The following is an 18,060-nucleotide window of genomic DNA, read 5'->3' on the forward strand; positions in this document are numbered from 1 at the left end:
CATAAGTTAATGGTCTCTGGGAAATCGAGCAACTGTGTGTGTGGATGATGCTGGACATGTGCGTAGCGTGAGGGTGGTGGAGAAGGGAAGTGGAGACAAAAAGCAGGGAAAAGCGAGGTTTTTTTTGGGGGGACCGGGGGTTTTTTTGAAATTTTTTCTTTGGGCGAGCTGCGCCAAGGTTGGTTGCTACTAAAGACAGCGCGAGTTAATGAGGCTAGGGCCACGTGGCCTGGCCTTCGCGGTTTGCGTTTTCTAACTCGCTTTATACAGAATCTCATTCGTTTCGCGTTTCGAGAGCGACCTTATTGTGAACACGAAGCAATGCAAAGAAGCAAACTTAGTAGATGATTCCAGATTAAGAAGACTGATAAGCATGATATGTAGTGAAGCAAATGTTTATGCAGTCGATAATTGTAAATTGAAGCATAGGTTATGATGTGATACTTTGCGCCCATTAGGGCTTCCTAGTTTAATAACAGTGACACAGATGTTCCTGTGTCTAACAGTCTTTAGGGGACCACGTCTCTGCAGTTTTGTTTTTCTGCTTTAATTTCTTGTGATTTTAGTGTCATTGTTTTGACCTATAGTATTAATGGTGTCCTCGGCATCGTGCAGCCTGTGGCCTTTTCTTCTTCTTCTTCTTTTTTCTTTTTTTTTTTTTTTGTTCTCATCTACTGGTTTCGACTTTTTTCTGCCAGTCTTCCTTTACTAACACTATGATGACAGTTTTCTTCGTTTGTACAAGTTCTGACTGCGATAAAACTCTTATCATCGCCAAACATTATGTTTTAACATTTTAATAGAACTTCTCTCTGGTGAAATGTAATCATGTGGATACCAGCTATCTCCTTCATTCATCTATTTTGTTTTTGACAAATGACTGGACGACCTGTAAAGTGTAGCCCATCAGCATGTTGGTCTAAAAACAGAATGTCTTATTTAGAACAACAATCCTGTCGTTCCATTAAGTTATTTATCGTGTGTGTCATTGTTTTTAAAGTGCCATGAGCTTGCCCGTAAGGCCGGTATATGGCGCTGGATAAATTGTTTATTATTATCACAATTAAATGGCAATTGGCACGTGGCGGAAATGATCTGTTACGGCCTGAGTGGTTACAGTACAAGTTTGGAAAAGTCATCTCGAAAGAAAGTTGAGATCGTGACACAGGCCTAGTGTGAGGAGGGAGAGGAAAGCGCGAGCTGCAGACATCGCGGGGAAAATATTTATGTAGCGTCGGCATGTCTCTGCACGAAAGTTTATTTGATTGTGCACTCACTCAGTTTCGGCGCCATCTTGACCACGCTGCTCTTGCTAGCAAGATCTATTGGACCAGTGTTGCGAGAGGGGGACGACATTATTCTCCCCAAGTCGCCTCGGGTTTTCTGAGCGGCATCCCTCCCCACAACCAAATAAAAAAATTGTTTAGTTGTGTGGGGTAGGTATGGGGGGTGAAAGTTTCCATTAGTGTCACTAACGTTATGGCTGCTTGGTATACGGTCGGTCGCAATTACAGGGGGGCGCGACGAGATCGATGCGGTGGTAATTGCCTGTGCGTCGAGAGATCTCTATGGCGAATCCCTGGTGCTTGGGTAGATAGCGCCAAATGAAAAGGAAAGAAACGAATGGACATGCTGCGAGGTAGGGGGAGCAATGGGGAAGTTGAAGGAGGGAGAGAGGATGAAGAGTAAGATGGTGTGTTGAAGGTGTGCGGGAGGGAGGAGACTCGCCAGGGTAGCAGTAATTTCTCAAAGTTTGAGCACCATGTGGTGACGACGCGGAGCATTTGCATGCAAGGCGCGTGTGACAGACGCCGCCGCACTATGTGCCCGGGGGACAAGAGTGATGGCTATCTTTTACAGTGGCACATCGGGGACAGAGAAACTGTTCGCCTTTTAAGCTTAAAATGGTGATCCTTGTGTTTTAAATTTTAAAAGAAAATGCACTTTAGCTGAACAATCATTTGTTAAACCATTCAATATTCTGTTCAGTCATACATTCGTATGAATGTGTGTTGGTGTGTGTGTTTCTCGCACGCGAAGGGAGGGAGTGGGGAGGACCGGATTGCTGGCTAAGCGCCACGTCATGCGGCTCTTTCAGCACTGAATGCGGAATCACGCTTTTACTTCCCTCATTAGGTGCATGGGGCTGCAGCGGAAATGGCTCTTTCTTGAAAATCCAACAAGTCCTCTCTCTCCCTACGCACCTGAAATTGAAACGGTTACAAATAGCCGATCCATGCTGTATTGACCACCTGATTGCAGTCGGCGGGGAGCGAGAGAAGACGGGGACGAAAAAGTAATTGACTTTTCCTGCAGCATTCTGGTGCTTCTCGTCTCGAAGGCTGCTTACAGCTGTGGTCGGAAACGTTGGGATAGCCGGTGTCCCTGACAACTGGACTAGCGGTAACTTCAGTCCCATCTCCCACCCCCCTTTCCCAAGACTTTCCAAGCCTCTGATGCTTCTTTTGCCTCTTCGCTAGCAGTCGCTGGGTAGTCAGACTGGTCGAAACAGGCAGAACAAAAGTCTGTTCGCAGATACGGCCAGAGGGCCAGACGGGGATCTGTGACCAGGCTGATAATGAGACGAAAAGGGTGACCGACTCGGTTTTTCACATTTGTTGGCACGTGACTAAATGAGCGAAGGGACCTTTGACCTATGCTCACCGTGATCTACACGCGCTCTCTGTGTGGGTGAGATGGGGAGGGTGCTAGCAGCTAGGGAAACTAGCTGCAACGGCATCTGGAAAAAAAAGCGCCTCGGCTGCAGAGGTTTACAAGCGACAGGCAAGCACTGTCATGTGAACGATAAAAAGGCTATTTTTATCAAATAATATCAAAGACCATTAATCATGGTGATCAAGTCAGGAAGAGCGGCCCTTGCTTTAATGGCGAGCGGTTGCTAACATGTCTAACTGCTTAAGAACTTGACCAGGTAGGTATATCCAAAAGTGAGGAAGGACTCTTACATTTCGGCCAGTTTACGGGCAAGTTAAATGTTGATAGGTCATTCTCCGCATGCAGAGTGTGGCGCTAACCGTCAGCTGTCCCTGAGCTGATGTAGATTATCAGCTGCCTATATTACCGAGAGGTGGCGAAGCTTACCCGTGAGGCGATGTAGTTTACCATCTATCCATGAGGTGATGTCGTTTACCAGCTGCGTTTGCAAGATGGCAGTGCTTCAGGCCTACTTAATGTTGTTCTTGCCTTCTCGAGCAGCGTTTGATTAGCTTGCTGCCATCGAACAGTTTTATGATGTATTATCGCGCCAGAGCGCCCATGCTCGTAAAACGTGGTGCCTAGTTACCAGGTTGATAAGTCCGCGGCAGACAGCTTCAAGCACAAATTTCATGCTCAGCAGGCCATAACAGCCAGTACGTGATATGTGTGTGTGCGCGCGCGCGTGCGTCGGGAATTAGGGGTACATGAAGTGGGGGAAGTGGGGTAGATAATGCACAGTGACAAAGCTTTCGTTGCGCAGGCCCCTGATGACGTCATTGGTCTTTGCCGATTTGCCGGCGCGAGCCATGCTGTGACAGATGAGAAATTGGAGAAACACCCTGGCGCACAGGGACTAGTCATGTCGGACGACAAGGAAAGCCAACCCTGGCATCTGGGGCACACGAAGGGAGGGTCAGTAATGGCTGAAATGTCGCAAAAGCAAAGGGCGCTTGAGGAAGAGTTGGATGCGACAAAAAAAAAAAAAGAAAAGAAAAGCGGCAGTCAGGTGGCCGAGGCGGAAGTGGCGAGATGCGTGCGCAGACCACGTTGTGCGCATGCCCGACAGATCGGTCTCACTCGAGTGACGTGTCAATCTTGGGGAGGGCGCAGCGACTGCGAGCGAAGTGGCGTAATGGCGTGGAAACCTGCATCACACTCAGCGCATTAACCAGTGGCGTTTGTTCGCTGTCCCTAGGTCCCGATGGAGCAAAACAATCCAAAACTCTTGTGTTCGGCGATCGCAACCCAGCGAGCTTGTCTACAGACAGAAAACATCGCGTTTGAGACTCTACAGTGCTCCCAAATGCCAAAACATTTGTGTGTGTGGGGAAGGCAGAAAAAGGGCACGCAGCTTATCATGTGTAGAAATAATTGAGCTTTTTGCAAAGAATATCAATTTTGCGATAATAGGAGATAGGGTGTTTTTTTTTTTTCCTTTCTCTGACATAGTGGCATTTCTAAAATAGAGTCCGTCACTTACGCACATAAACGTCACAGCGCCGCGGAGCAAGTCCCCAGTATGAGTACAGTGTGTGTTGGAAGACCTCTGTCGCTTTTTCTATCGTTGTATTCCTCACATTCCTCTCTCGTGCGCGCACACACACACATATTTTTTTACACATCTTATTCGCGCACGCACACACAGACCTGACTCTCACACACACACACCTGTCTCTCCCACACACGGGATGACGCTGTGACATTTTTGCCGTCTTGCTCAATGCTGTCTGGGACTGTATTGACACTTCCCCCCTGTATTGGCTGGCCGGTGAGTCAGCATGAAAACGGCAACATTAAAGGGCCCTCCCTGCCTCGGGCGCGAGAAAGATGCGCTCATCAAAGAAGACCGAGGGCGACTGTAATCGGTAGCCGTGCAGGGCTGCAGCAAGGGGCATGGGTCAGCCGTGCACGCCTATTTTCGGCACCTCTCTAACTCACAGTCCCAGTGTGATTGATGTCAGGTATAAAAGAACTGGAGATGGCCATAGAGCAGTGAGTGGGTTGAACAATGACGTATGTTCGCCCACACGCTCGGGGGCACAGGCAGGGATGTTGCCTGTGAAACTGAGGCTGAGCTACAGTTGGCTTAATCAGCGCGTGCATGGTGACTGTCCAGCGTGCAGGACTGACAGCTGCGAGCGCTCGAGGAACATTAATGAATGGTTAGCCTTTAATAAGTGTCCAACAACAGAACAGAAGGGAGTGAATACGTTGCAAAGAGTGCACACTGACAGACATGGAGAGCCAAAGAGTATTGGCATACACATAGACACACAGAGAGATGATCAAAGAGTGCTGACATTCAGACTGACAGATACAGAGGGTAACTAAAAGAGTATTGGCATGTACACTCGCAGACAAAGAGTGCCAAACAGTGTTGCTCTGCACCAGCAAACCCTGACATTGGTATGAGAGGGAGGGCCGTATTAAAAGTCATGTGAAAGAGACCAAAGCTGGTGGATTGGTTCCTTTTTGGGGGTGGGGGTGAAAATAAGGTTATGATTATTGTTTTCGGGATTATTGTGAGAATATAAAGTTAAAGAATGCTTCTTTTCATTGGCCTCTATGCGGTGGTATAATAGAAAGCACACACACAGAGGAACACTAAGTTGGGTGGAGATGTTGGTACTGTATAAACTAGTGCCGAGCACAGCACGTGGTGAGCACGCGTGAGTGCGCACGACAGTTGCAGTGATTGCATCTTGAGAATGGGGTGCAGCCATGTGCAGCCTCTCCTGGCCCTGCTATTTCTCCAGCACGCCAGGCAGAAAATTATGGAGGATGTGGCGCTAATAGAGAAGCCACCATCAAGTGTCCCCATCGACCCTCGGGCTTTTCCCTTCCTTGTCGATCTCGTCTCCCACCCAATTCACAAAGAGATTGGCTGCAGGAGTCTTAAGACTGGTGTGCCTATCGCTTTCTGTGGTTTGTAGCCGTTTGTATTTCAGTGGATAGCTAAAGCCAATAGTAATACACTGTTAAAAAAACAACGGCACCCTTCTACCTGTATATGGGCAGGAGATTGTGTAATCTTGAGTTGGGTAGTTCCTGAATCCGGTTCATATGGTTAGTGAATGGGTTAGCTTTGGATTATGAGGGGTTTTGGTTAGGGTAAGGACATGCTGGCGACAGAAGAAAGATGTATACATAAGTACATTCATTAAATGAAAGATCGGCATCTTTGCATGCTTACGTGGGTCAGGAGACGACATATTACTGGTCATTGACCTATGTGACATCCGGACTGAATCGTTGAAGACGATGTCTGTTTCTCAATCATTTGGGTTGGCTAACAGCTAGCATGCTTCTATTCTTCTTCGGGGAAAATACTTCCGCATCCAGGAGGGAGACGGGCTTGCGGAGATGGAGACAACATATCAGTTGGCAATTTCTTAAAGCATGGTTAACCTTATTGATCGCGCCAAGCAAGCGGCGGCCTTTGCCTCCTCCGGTGGAGTGGTGTAGGGGCTTGAAGTCGTTGTGAGTCATAGGCAATTGAGGTGCCCAATCCATTCTCCCCCCAACCCCACATAGTTTTTGTCTGGGAGCTTCACACTAGCACCTCCCGTGAGCGTGGCTCAGGCTTGATTGAGTAGGGACTGCGGCCTGAGCAGCAACAAACGATGGGAGAGGCGAGGAGACGTGGCGCCGAGTGCCAGAGGCAGACATTATGCAAGGTGATAGCTCCACATCACTTCAGCCTTCTCTAAGTTGCAGCATGTGTGGGTAGAATGTGCATCTAAGACAGAGCCTGCCCATTCTACCCGCCAGTAGGTACCCATTTAAAAAGAAAATGGGGGACCTCGAGCAAGCTGGCCAGGAGAGAAAACTTCTTATAGTGCTTTTTGCAGACAATAAGAAACTGCAGACAGGGTCATTCACATGTTTTTATTTTTATATTCATAGCCTTCTATTTAGAATTATTTCCTACTATTTCAATTAAAACAACTTCCAGTATTAAAATCTCTGACTTCATAATCAAAATTGCATGCTTGCCATGCTTACACTGATCTCCAGTAGCATCAGTGCTGCTAGTACTTCTGATTACTCATAGTTTTGTACTCATGCCATGAGAGTTTGAATTTCTTAATCTGTATAAAATGTGCACCATCTGATATTTATTAATTTATTTATTTTTAAATTTTTTTTTTCTTTTGTGCAGATTTGATTGTGGCACAGGTGCTGCGGTTTTGCAAAGCCCAGAGGAGGTTGTGATGGGACAGTGGAACCGCCTGGTGGTAGCTCGCAATAACAACCAGGGTTCCTTACAGCTTAACAGTGCAAATGTTGTGGAGGCCACTGCCCCAGTATGTGATTTTGGGCATTAATGTAGTATCCTTCCACCTTTCTTTTATTTTGCTAACATTGTAACTTGTCATTTGTATTGCGTGTTTTGCATTTGTTCTAAAGGAAAAGTGTTTTTGTCCAGTTTGTTTCTCTAACGCAAAGTGATCTGCTGTAATGATTTTGACCTATAATTCAGTGGATAACAGTTTATGATTTAGTCAGTTTGTTTATATCTGTCTACTCAGTTTAATGATAAGGAGTTGTTGCTCCTGAGGCTGAGCATCATGTACATTAATTGCTGGCACCAGGTGTTGCATCCTGCAGTTGTTAAGAATCTCTTGACATTTCTGGCACAGGCCAAATCATCCTTCAGTTAGAATAAACTCACCTCGCACTTTTATTTGGCTATAGGAAAGAACATTTAAAAAGAAGTTACACTGCATTACTTGTCTACATTCTTTATTAAAGCCATACATTGAACTACAGATACTGGGAGACAGAGGCTCAAAAGTGCATTAGGTCTTCTTACCCACAAACTTTGTGGTGATTTATTTATAATTTGGTGAGTGTGCCAGAATGAAGCCAGATGTTGCTACAGACTTCAAGTACCTCATTATAGGCAGGGTTTGTACGACATTCAAGTCCAGCCCACATTTCCTTCTTTCATAGATATGCAACAAAACATGTCATTGGCTGTCATGGGTGTTTGCTCTTGAATGTAGCTGCATACAGAGAGCCCTGTGTACAGGGCTGCCTGCTTTACTGTGATGTAGCCTGCCTTGCTGGCTCAGCATAAAACTCCTCTACCCCTCTACTCTGTACCCCATCCTTTGCATACAAATGTCTCTATGGAGGCCTTTCCTTGCCATTCTAAGCCTAGTTGCATGAAAAATATAGACATAGAGTTTTCTTAGCTAGGAATGTGACAGGGATCCCTTGCCAGTGTTTGTTGTTCTTTCACAGACAATAATACCATTGACGGTGATGCATGGATGAGTGGAAGCAATATTCTGTGTTTTCTGCTGCTTGAGCTTCTCTGTCCTTGTTAAGGAGGGCTGTGATCTTTGCACACCACTTTTCCTTTTTAGCAAAAGCAACTTTTTAAAATGTCATTGTCAAAATATTGCTGCTTGGACATCACTTTTCACATGATTTTACAAAATAGCACAATGCAGAAAGTTGTAAACTTGACATTTTATTTTTATCATTTTTGTTGTAAATGTTAATTATGACACATTCAGTGCAAATGTGAAACTAGAAGCCAATCAACATCATTTACATAAGTCAGTACTAAGTAAAATTAGAACCTAGTCACCATCAGGTAAATAATTTATTACTAAGTGGATTAGAACTTAGCATGTAAATACAAAATACCATGAGCTACAATTTTTAAAGAATTTGATGTGAAAATAGTACAAAATTTATAAAAATATTACAGGGTGCCTATACACGCATCACCCTGCGACAGAACCTTTACGTTGGAGGATACCCTGATATGGATACAATTGAAAGCCGTGTTAACACCAGCAAGAGATTTGTGGGTTGTGTTCAGGAGCTGATTATCAATGGTTATCGTTACGACTTTCGCAGAGGTGGTTTGGTGGGTGATGCAGAGTTTGGAGTAAATGTTGGTGAGTTATTGCATCAAGAGATTTATGGAATTTCTTTCTAGTGTTTGCAAATGCAAATATTCTTTTTTGGTGCATTCTTTATTAATTGCAACTGTTATGCACAAATGATCAGATTTGATGTACTGTAATGGGAAATGCATTTTCTAAATATATATATATATTTCCCACAGTACAGAGCCCTTTCTTTGGCACAGTTACTGATTCAAGACGGGATGCATTTTCATGTCAGATTTGATAAAATATGTGCCTACTCTGAAGCAATAAAAGGAAAAAAGAAAAAAAACCACTTATCCCTCGGGAATAAAAATCTTTAGAATAGTGGCCCTGATTTGAACTGCTGTTGTATTGTATGTCAGTGTAATGTAGCTTTGATAATTTGGTGTGGCAGGAGAGTGCAGCGAGGGACTGTGTGACAATGTGGTGTGTCAGAATGGAGGCACTTGCCATGCCAAAACAGCGGACACATCCATCTGTCTTTGCCCTCTTGGATTCCATGGCAGCATTTGTGAAAAAGGTATTAAAATTTGGTTTGCAAAGAGATTACATAGTTTGTCTGGTATTATGTAATTTCTTTTTATTTCATGAATAATTAAGATAATTTTCCCAGTGTAATTATGTACTGGTGAATCACAGGAATAGAGTTATATGAGAGCAGGAAAATGTTAATTTGAAGATTTGAATTTTTCCGGGTGTGCGCTTCTTTTAAAAAAGTAATGGCAACACAAGTGTGCACACAAAGATGTTTAGCAATTTTTTTACCATTTTGGAGCCTATTTCTGACATTAAAAATGTTGTTCATCATCTTCTACATTTATTTCTACATGTTGTGGGACTATTAATCTCCACTAAAATCATCAGTTGTTTGTAAGCCTGCATCAATATTTTTTTTTTCGGAACTACAGCTTGATATTATTTCCCTTGATATTACAAGAAGGTTCTATTTCATGATGGAATAAACAAAAAACAGTTTCTGTCTCTGAACCTTGAACTTAAATTATAATAATGTCAGTTTATTTCTTGTTGCTCCTCAAGGAGCATAGGGCTGCATAATAATGTCATGTTGAGTTTAATTTTTATGATTTTAAAAATACTTTAAATTCATGTGTATCTGGGTATCAGAATCAAAGACCATGACCAAGACTGAGCGATGCTGGCACTTAACAGGCTTAAATTTTTATTTGGTTTCATAGAAACACCAGTTCGAATTCCACGTTTCAATGGCCATTCACACTTGGAATATGCTGGCTTGGGGCGAACAGTGCTGGCTTTCACAGAGCTGGAGGCTGTAATCAAACCAGAAGCTGTGGATGGCATGGTCCTGTACAATGGTTACACTCTAGACAGAAAAGGTGACTTCTTGGCCCTTGCTTTGAGAAATGGATTTGTGGAGTTCAGTTTTGATCTGGGCACAGGACCAGCCAGAATCAGGTTTGTACAGACAGTATTTGTTCACAAAAATGTTTTGCCTCACCAAGCAATGTTTCTAGTCATTACCTCATCTAGTATAACATTGATCATGTGTGTTTGTGTGCGATATCACAAGTCTTCTTTCAAAAACGTATTTGCAAACATGACCTTTAATTTCTTCCTTTCAGGAGTGCTATGCCATTGGCTTTGAACCAGTGGCACGTGATTCGGGCATCACGCACTGGCCTACAGGGGGTGCTGAAAGTGGATGAACAACCTGAAGTTACCGGACAGTCACAGGGTGCCTACACACAGCTGACTTTGCTAGAGAACCTTTTCATAGGAGGACATCACAACTTTGATCACACATCCAAGCATGCAAACCTCTCCACCTCTTTTGCTGGCTGCATTCAAAAGGTCAGTTGTTACTGTGGTCATACATGTGCTTGCACTACCAGATGAATTACTTTTGACATGTCATTCAGAGGGCTTTTGGCATTCACAGAAAACATACACTGAAACTTACGTCTTGTTATGATTAAAGGACAGTTATTGAAGGGGAAATTGTATACATCATTGGCTTGTAATATAGCCAGACTTCAAACCTGTTCATTTTTGAATTTTTCTCAAGATTGTAGTCAATGGTCGACCTCTTCGTATTCTGGAAGAGAAAGTGAATGGAAGAAACATTGAGCCCTGTGAGCACCCTTGTGCTGGTGAACCATGCATGAATGGAGGAGAGTGCGTAGCCAAGAGGAGGTGTACAAGTGTAACTGTCCTCTGGGATTCACAAACACCAACTGTGAAGACAGTAAGTAACCAACCAGCAGTTTACAGTCTAATTACACATTTTAAGGGCTCACTATTGCTTACATGTTTATTTCAGTTTTAAAACATGCAGAAATTCTTTTACTTTTACCCACACCATGGTTCTGCCAAACAAACCCAATTCCATATTGACTTAAGCACTCCAAACATTTGTGATCTAGTTAACTTTGCCCTTTACATTAAGGTTAAAAACAGGTTTCTTGAGCTGTCTTTGGTTCTCCATTTGTAACCTCTTCAGCCTGCATTGTATGCAGTTCATAGTTGAATTTATTTTTGATTGGGTATCTGTTTGGTTCACTATATCAGAGATTATTTGGTGTATGAATATCAACAGCAAGAAAGGTGTACTCTTTTCACAGTACTGTGCAGCTTTTTCCAATTCACAAATTTCAGATCCATGCTGTATACATACTGTATAATTGGCTGTATCTGAGAGTTAAACACATCAACAGAGTAATTATTAGAAACATGTAGTCTTTGCATTATGTAATAATGTATTTTTGCCTTTACTTGTAATATATCCCTGTATGCCATTGACAAAGGTTAGTCTAGTAGAGTGATACACACCCAAGTATTTATTCTTGACCTCCTCATAGTGGTTGGTATTTTTGGTGGCTGGTAAATGTAAAGGCTGTGGAAGTTAGTTGCTGTCAACTGTCTGTTAGCAAATTGCAGGCTCATACGTATGCTCAATGCTTAGTATGCTGTGTTGCAGAGCTGGAGAGGATGCCTACAAAACCTATGTTCAGTGGTTCAAGCTTTCTAATCTACACCCATTCTGACATTGCTAAGAGGTGAACAGCTTTAGTTTTTAAAAGTAACTTTTTGTGCACACTCTTTTTTTCTCCCTAATACATTGCAGGTTGTTAATTTTAATAGGAATCTACAAAATAGTTTAACACCTGCGTCCCTCATCTGTTTTTCATGTGCACAGCATTAAATGAGGTGCTGCTCTATGCAGCTGAGTGGGTAAGTCTTATCATTCCTTCATTTCCAGGGTCAGGGTGCTTCACTAGTTCAGCCCCCTTGATAACCACTTTTATTATTGCTTATAAAAGAAACAGGTTATTATCTTACTGACCAGTGTGGACTGAAGTAAACAGAAGCCTAAAGGAGTTAATATGTTGCTGTTGACAGAATTACGGGAAACAAAATGGATGTGCAGTTATACATCAGACCCAAGGGTCGTAATGGGCTGTTGCTATGGAGCGGACAGGATGTGATGACCACCAACAGTGACTTTGTGGCATTGGGTTTTGTGGATGGTAGTCTTCAGCTCCACTATAATCTGGGGAGTGGCAAAGCTTTGGTTGCCTACAACGATTCTCGCCTTTTTGACGGTCAATGGCATTTTATTCGTGTTCAAAGGTACTGGAAGTTTGTCCCTCAAAATTATCAAAGTGTCAAAAATACTGATGATTTTCATTGTTTTAGTGAAAAATCTAGGTGAGAGCATTTTAGTACCATGTTTCATTACAAAACATTGAAGACAAAATGATACCTGTCAAGTTAGGATGTTACAGCCATTAACATGGTGACATAAATAAGTGACACTGTTCAGCATTCACTTCTTACTTATCATGGGAAGAAAGTTTGCTTTCTGTTAAGTGGAATGCAATGAGAGATCTGGAAACAGATGTTATAATGATTGCTGGTGTCGAGTGTGCACCAGAGTATGCCATAACACCACTGTTGCAGAAATTAAGCCCAGTTAATATCATCTTAGCTATGATGTTGGCTTTAGGATAGTTTCTTACGGTCTGTTGCCAAGATAAGGATTAAGTAGGATGCAGTAATAGTCACTTTAATAGTGTGTGCTTGTATGTCAATGCCAGGGACAACCGAGATGCCTACATGGAGGTGGATTCGCGGGAGATTGTTGAGGGGAGCTCTCCTGGAAGCTACACCATGCTGAACACAAACAGAATCTTATACTTGGGTTAGTCAAAAATACTTTGTGTCATCTGTCTTTTTAAATTGGATAGTTATGTGCTGATAAATGCTTGTAGACAACATGACCGGTCTGGTGGGGACATGTCACTTCTACACTTGGTGGTGCTACCTCCTCTCTGAGTTAGGCCACAGCCAAGATGCTTCACCTGATGAGTTGCCCAGGTCACAAGGATGTGGGCCTTATGCCATGTGCTTTTATCAATGAAAACCTTCACCCAGTGATGCCATGATAGCATCATGATTTGCTGTAGGTTTTACTCCCTCAGCCTTTATCTTTCCCAAGATTTCCTACAAGGAAGTATGTCCATTAACCCATGGGAAGGGGGCGGTGCACTTGTTGCAGAGGGAACAAACATTTATTTGGTCTCAAAGTCTTGACTGTTTAAGTAAATTTTTGCTCCTCCTTATCATATCTTGAAGAGTGGCTAGACCACTGTACCTGCTTATCCAAAACTCTGAATGCAAAATTACACTTTTTTTTTCACTCCTAACAGGTGGTATGCCAAATGTGGCTGAAGGGACCGACAACTTGTTCACCACAAACTATGTGGGCTGTGTGAGGGATCTTTTATTGGCCACAGACTTAAATGTTCAGTTGATTGAGCATGCACAGAGTGGACGCAATGTGCTACAGTGTCGCAAACATTTGTGAGCTTTGGCAGACAGCTTTGGCTGCACTGTTCGTGATGCCACCTGCAAGGAGTGGATTTGCCTGCAAAACTTTCTTCCCCACATATTTCAGGGGCCTGGGGCCCATGCCTGCTGTCATGCATAATCAAACTGACGGACATGCAGTCTACAGCACATGTACACACATTTTCAAAATGCATGCACTTGCACACACAAACATACATACACATGCACACACACATATATATATATTCACATATGGTGTGAGCTTACTCCTAGATGTCCTAGTGATATGGTGCTGTTGGTAACCTGTGACACTGAAGCTGTTAGGCATATCAAACAAGCAGATTCAGGATGGCAGCCATTAGTGTCCAAAAGAAGGAATCATACTGAACAGTCAGAATTTATGCAACTGTGCCATTGTTCCTGGACATCTGGACAGCTTCTCATGATAGCTGCAGAGACGATCAGATGATATAGCTTTGAGGGAAAATGCTTTAAAATCTTACGTGCATGTAACTGCGTCATTTGCTTCTTATTTTCCATGCCTCCATTTATTAGCAACATTGATTTAACAGCAATACTTTATACAAATGACTGTTAGGCTAGTCAAGCAAAGCCAGATATTTGTACTTTTTTTTAATTGCATGAAGGGAGAGGCATAAGACCTGGTAGAGCTTTTTTTCAGTTAAGCCATTAAAATCTTGCCTTTTTAATTTGTGGTATCCAGCTGGCTACAACCCACAAAATGGTAGTCAGAACCCCATCCATACCAGATGATCAAAATAGTCCCTCTATTGACCACCTTTCATTTTGTAGTCAACAGTTTAAATGTGTGGTCACCATTGTAGAATCACTGGTGTATTTTATTTTAGGGCTACCGTCATAAATATAATAAATATGATTTTTCTGTTTATTTCAGCAGGTAATATGTTTGTTGAAAAATGCCTCAAAATTGTCCATTGTTGTTTGATAATTATCTTTCATGTTAATGTTCTTGACCAGGTATGTTTTTGTTCAAATTCAAGATTTTTCTCGACTTTTATGTCTCTATTTTTCAAAGAAAGTGATATGCAAAATAATGCAAAGCACATTAAAAGGTATACAAAAGAATATGTTTAATATGCTTGTGATAAAGTGGTACATTGAAATAAATCAGTGGTAGCAACAACAAAAATAGGAATCAAAACTTTTGATTATTTACTAGGAGGAGGAGGAGAGTAGTAGTCATCATTTCTTTGGCTTACAGCTGTGAGGAGTGTGGCTATAAGTGACCACTCTTCCCCAGGCAATCACCAGTGACTAGCTCATCACTCCATACTCTTCATATTCATCATATTAATCCATCGCAACTCTATTAGTGTACCTGGTGCCAGTTTTTTGGTATCTATGCAGGTTGTGGATTAATGGCAAGATCTTTGCTGTTCACTTATGTTGTTGGAGATAGCCTTCATGAAAGATGCAAATTCAGGTAGGTGCAAGCTCTGGAGACTGGGAAGCTTGGTAGGATTAAAACTGCCTCATATGTACCTCACCAGGAACAATCAAGGGCTTGGGGAGTTAAGATGCTGTGCTTGCTTTCCTTACAGATATTGTGAAAGCACACATTTTCTTTGCTTGGAATTGACACCATGCCTCATAATGTGTCAGTGTAATTTTATTCATACAAAACATAATATTGGTTGGTATGCATTTTGCTTCACTGTATTTGACACAAAAGCTATCATTTGTAAAGTCTAAATGTGATGATCCCAAGATCAAAATCTGGTGTATGAGTTTTGCTTTTTTTTTCTTTGATAACGCTTAGAAAAATCTGTTAGAAACTGTGAATAAAATAAACATGTTATCATGGATAACTTAGAAAAAAACTGCAACACCAAAAGTACATATGAACAGGTAATGGGATCGGCCTCTATGCATAACATTGTCAGTGCTACCTGTACGGCCATTTTGCTTGTACTTAGTATCTTCAGTCAGTTTGTAAAATTTTTTCAATTCTATGAGGATTCTTTACATTTTTATCTTTGATCGTGGCTTGTAAACTATTTGTGACATGATGTTTGTGTTGGTGATATGTAAAGCATCAATTGTGAAAGTCAGGTCGGGGTAGGGGGTTGTCTGGTGATCCCTTGTTTGTTGTTGAACTTTGTCATAATACAGTTTTTGTGTTTGGCTTGTTGAGAGAAATTTATTTGCCTGCATTCAAGGGAGATATGATGTACTGCAAAGAGTACAGCTCCCCCTCCTCCCATCCCCATTTTTTGCATTTACCTCCCTCTACTGGAGCTCTTCTCATTTATCTTTTGTGTTGGTCCACAAAAGTTGTGATTACAGAGCAGAATTTGCTATTCCTGTTATCTGTTGTGGGTTTTTCTTTAAACTGTTGTTGCTATTTTGTTTTAACCAGGACTTTCTGCCCTGGATTGATGCGACTATTACATTCCATTCCTTAATACATGTTAACAGGCAAACGATATTGCAGATGAGCATGACATTGCATGTAGAGATTATATTTGTCATTGTCTTTCAGAGCTGTTTTGTCATTTGACTGCTAATATCATATCTGAACATGTCAGTAAACAGTTTATACCATTTTCAAACATTTGAGTGTTGTGAAGTTGTTTTCTGTATGTCTGAGATGTATATGATTGTGATCACCAGAACTTTATTTTATGGGCTGGCTTTTTTTCCAATTCCAGTCCCATGTAATGTTGTAAAAAGTAATAAGCAAAGGTGCACATTTTGTAATGTGCATATGATATTGATCGTATCTAATTTGCTTACTTGAATCTGTTTATCCAAGTAGAATTTCCCTGGTCACAGAGATTTGTTATCATCTTAAGTTAAAACAAGTGTGTTTAAAAAATGAATCTACTGGTATAAGTGGCCTGAACAATTAAGCATTTTATTCTGACAAAAAAAGTATGTACAGAGTTTTAAATAAAAGTAAGGTCGTAGTCAACATGTCCAGAAATGTTAAAATGCAGTTTGTGCACTAGTTAATAATTGATCAGTGCTTGATGAAGTGCTTGTCTTTAGAACTGCTTTTTGTGATTTCGCTGTGGTGACATGAGGTCATCTCTAGAACTATGCTGGTCCTGTACTTAAACAGACTTTTATTAAAACCCATATAAATGTCTTTTCAGTTTGTAATCACATTTAAAACTAGTTGATAAGGTGTTTAAAAGAAAAAAATCTATTTTGAAAGAAAAAGAGTTGTTGTAAAGATTACATATATCTTGAGGGGAAAAGTGTTAAGCATTTTGTTGCATTTTTAAATAAAAATGCATCTCATAATATGATTTCTCAGTATTTTTATTTTAAAATGACATGGAGATTTTAAATCATCTTTCTCTTCTGTGAAGTGTTTACTCCAGATTTGTCTGGACAAAATCAAAATACATTATTACACAACAATGACTGTGTTTCATTTAACTTTTTAATTTAAAACAAGATTTTATTGATATGTTGGTAATATCTGGTATTCAGCAAGACATGGAGATTTCTCGTATCCATTTTTTAACTTGCGATGTATGACATCTGCCGTTTTTATATATTCTGGGTGAGAAGGGAGAGCTGTTTTGAACATCATTTGACCCTTGCAATGTGTGAACAGTCCACTGAATGCTGTTGGACCTGTTCATCTTCAGTCGTCTATCAGATTCTTCATTTTGAGCAGTGTTCTTCATCCTTAGGCTGACACAAACATTGCACAATCAGTAATTGCTAGGTTAACCTGTCTTCTTCTGTTAGCAATCATAAGTCTGCACGTGTCTGATCATGAAATTCTGCAAGCTTTTATTTGTAATAAATCATAATCATAATCATTATCTGGAAGCTTCTAATCCTGGCATGCTTGAAACAGAAGAAAGGAGTGAGCTATGAAGAAACAAGTCATAATAGTCTTCTGTGTGCTTATAGGTTTCTCATATTGCTGTCCAGCTAATCCAGCTTGTGTGCAATACACCTTGGTGTCTCCATAATCTTGCTTCCTTCAAGTTGATAGGTTGTCATCACATGTTGTTTATGTTCAGAAATTGAGTTGTGAAATGTTTGAAGATGTTACGGCATGGATTGCTTTCTTTTTTGTTTTACCCCTAAGCAACAGTTTTACTTAACAGGCATTTGTTTTTATTTTTGTTTTTGCTTTGACATATTGAACCAGAAACCAGCAATGAGTATATAGGATATTTGTATATAATATTGTCTCATTCATTAAACATGAGCTGTTTTGTCACACATATTGTCATGATGTTGCATTGATTCTTGATGTCTTTATCCTTTGCAAAGATAATCTTAGATTTTCCTGTTGCATCGCATTGTTGTCATGTCATCTTCAGTCACATTCACACCATCCTTGATTTCTGTGACATGGTGCTTATGATCGTTATCATTTCACTATCTCGACTGTTGTCGACGCCGGTAACCTCAAATATTTGGATGTTTGAGTAGCGTGACAGCACAGGTTCAGGTCTGCCCATTGCTGGCGGTCAGCGCCAATCGTGATGAAAAAAAAAAAAAACACGAAAGAGTTTTCACTGCGTCGTGGGAGTGGTCGTCAAGAATAAGCGACACCATAGGCACGAAAAAGAACTGTAGGTAGGAA

The 18,060-nt window shown here is 41.4% G+C and overlaps 1 protein-coding gene across 1 annotated transcript in view; it reads left to right on the forward strand.

Annotated features, from left to right (window-relative positions):
• The window catches only part of LOC112573732 (pikachurin-like), a gene marked incomplete in the record, with an annotated part of 25,454 nt that extends 7,757 nt beyond the window's left edge, over window positions 1–17,697 (forward strand). The window contains 11 exon segments of the mRNA XM_025254314.1: window positions 6,881–7,025; window positions 8,444–8,636; window positions 9,025–9,150; window positions 9,827–10,064; window positions 10,232–10,460; window positions 10,675–10,786; window positions 10,789–10,854; window positions 11,587–11,665; window positions 12,009–12,239; window positions 12,707–12,810; window positions 13,319–17,697. Coding sequence (XP_025110099.1) covers window positions 6,881–7,025; window positions 8,444–8,636; window positions 9,025–9,150; window positions 9,827–10,064; window positions 10,232–10,460; window positions 10,675–10,786; window positions 10,789–10,854; window positions 11,587–11,665; window positions 12,009–12,239; window positions 12,707–12,810; window positions 13,319–13,476 — 1,681 coding nt within the window.
• Between the last annotated feature and the right edge of the window lie 363 nt (window positions 17,698–18,060).

The sequence above is a fragment of the Pomacea canaliculata genome, linkage group LG10, assembly GCF_003073045.1.
Source record: "Pomacea canaliculata isolate SZHN2017 linkage group LG10, ASM307304v1, whole genome shotgun sequence".
NCBI classification, from domain to species: Eukaryota; Metazoa; Mollusca; class Gastropoda; order Architaenioglossa; family Ampullariidae; genus Pomacea; species Pomacea canaliculata.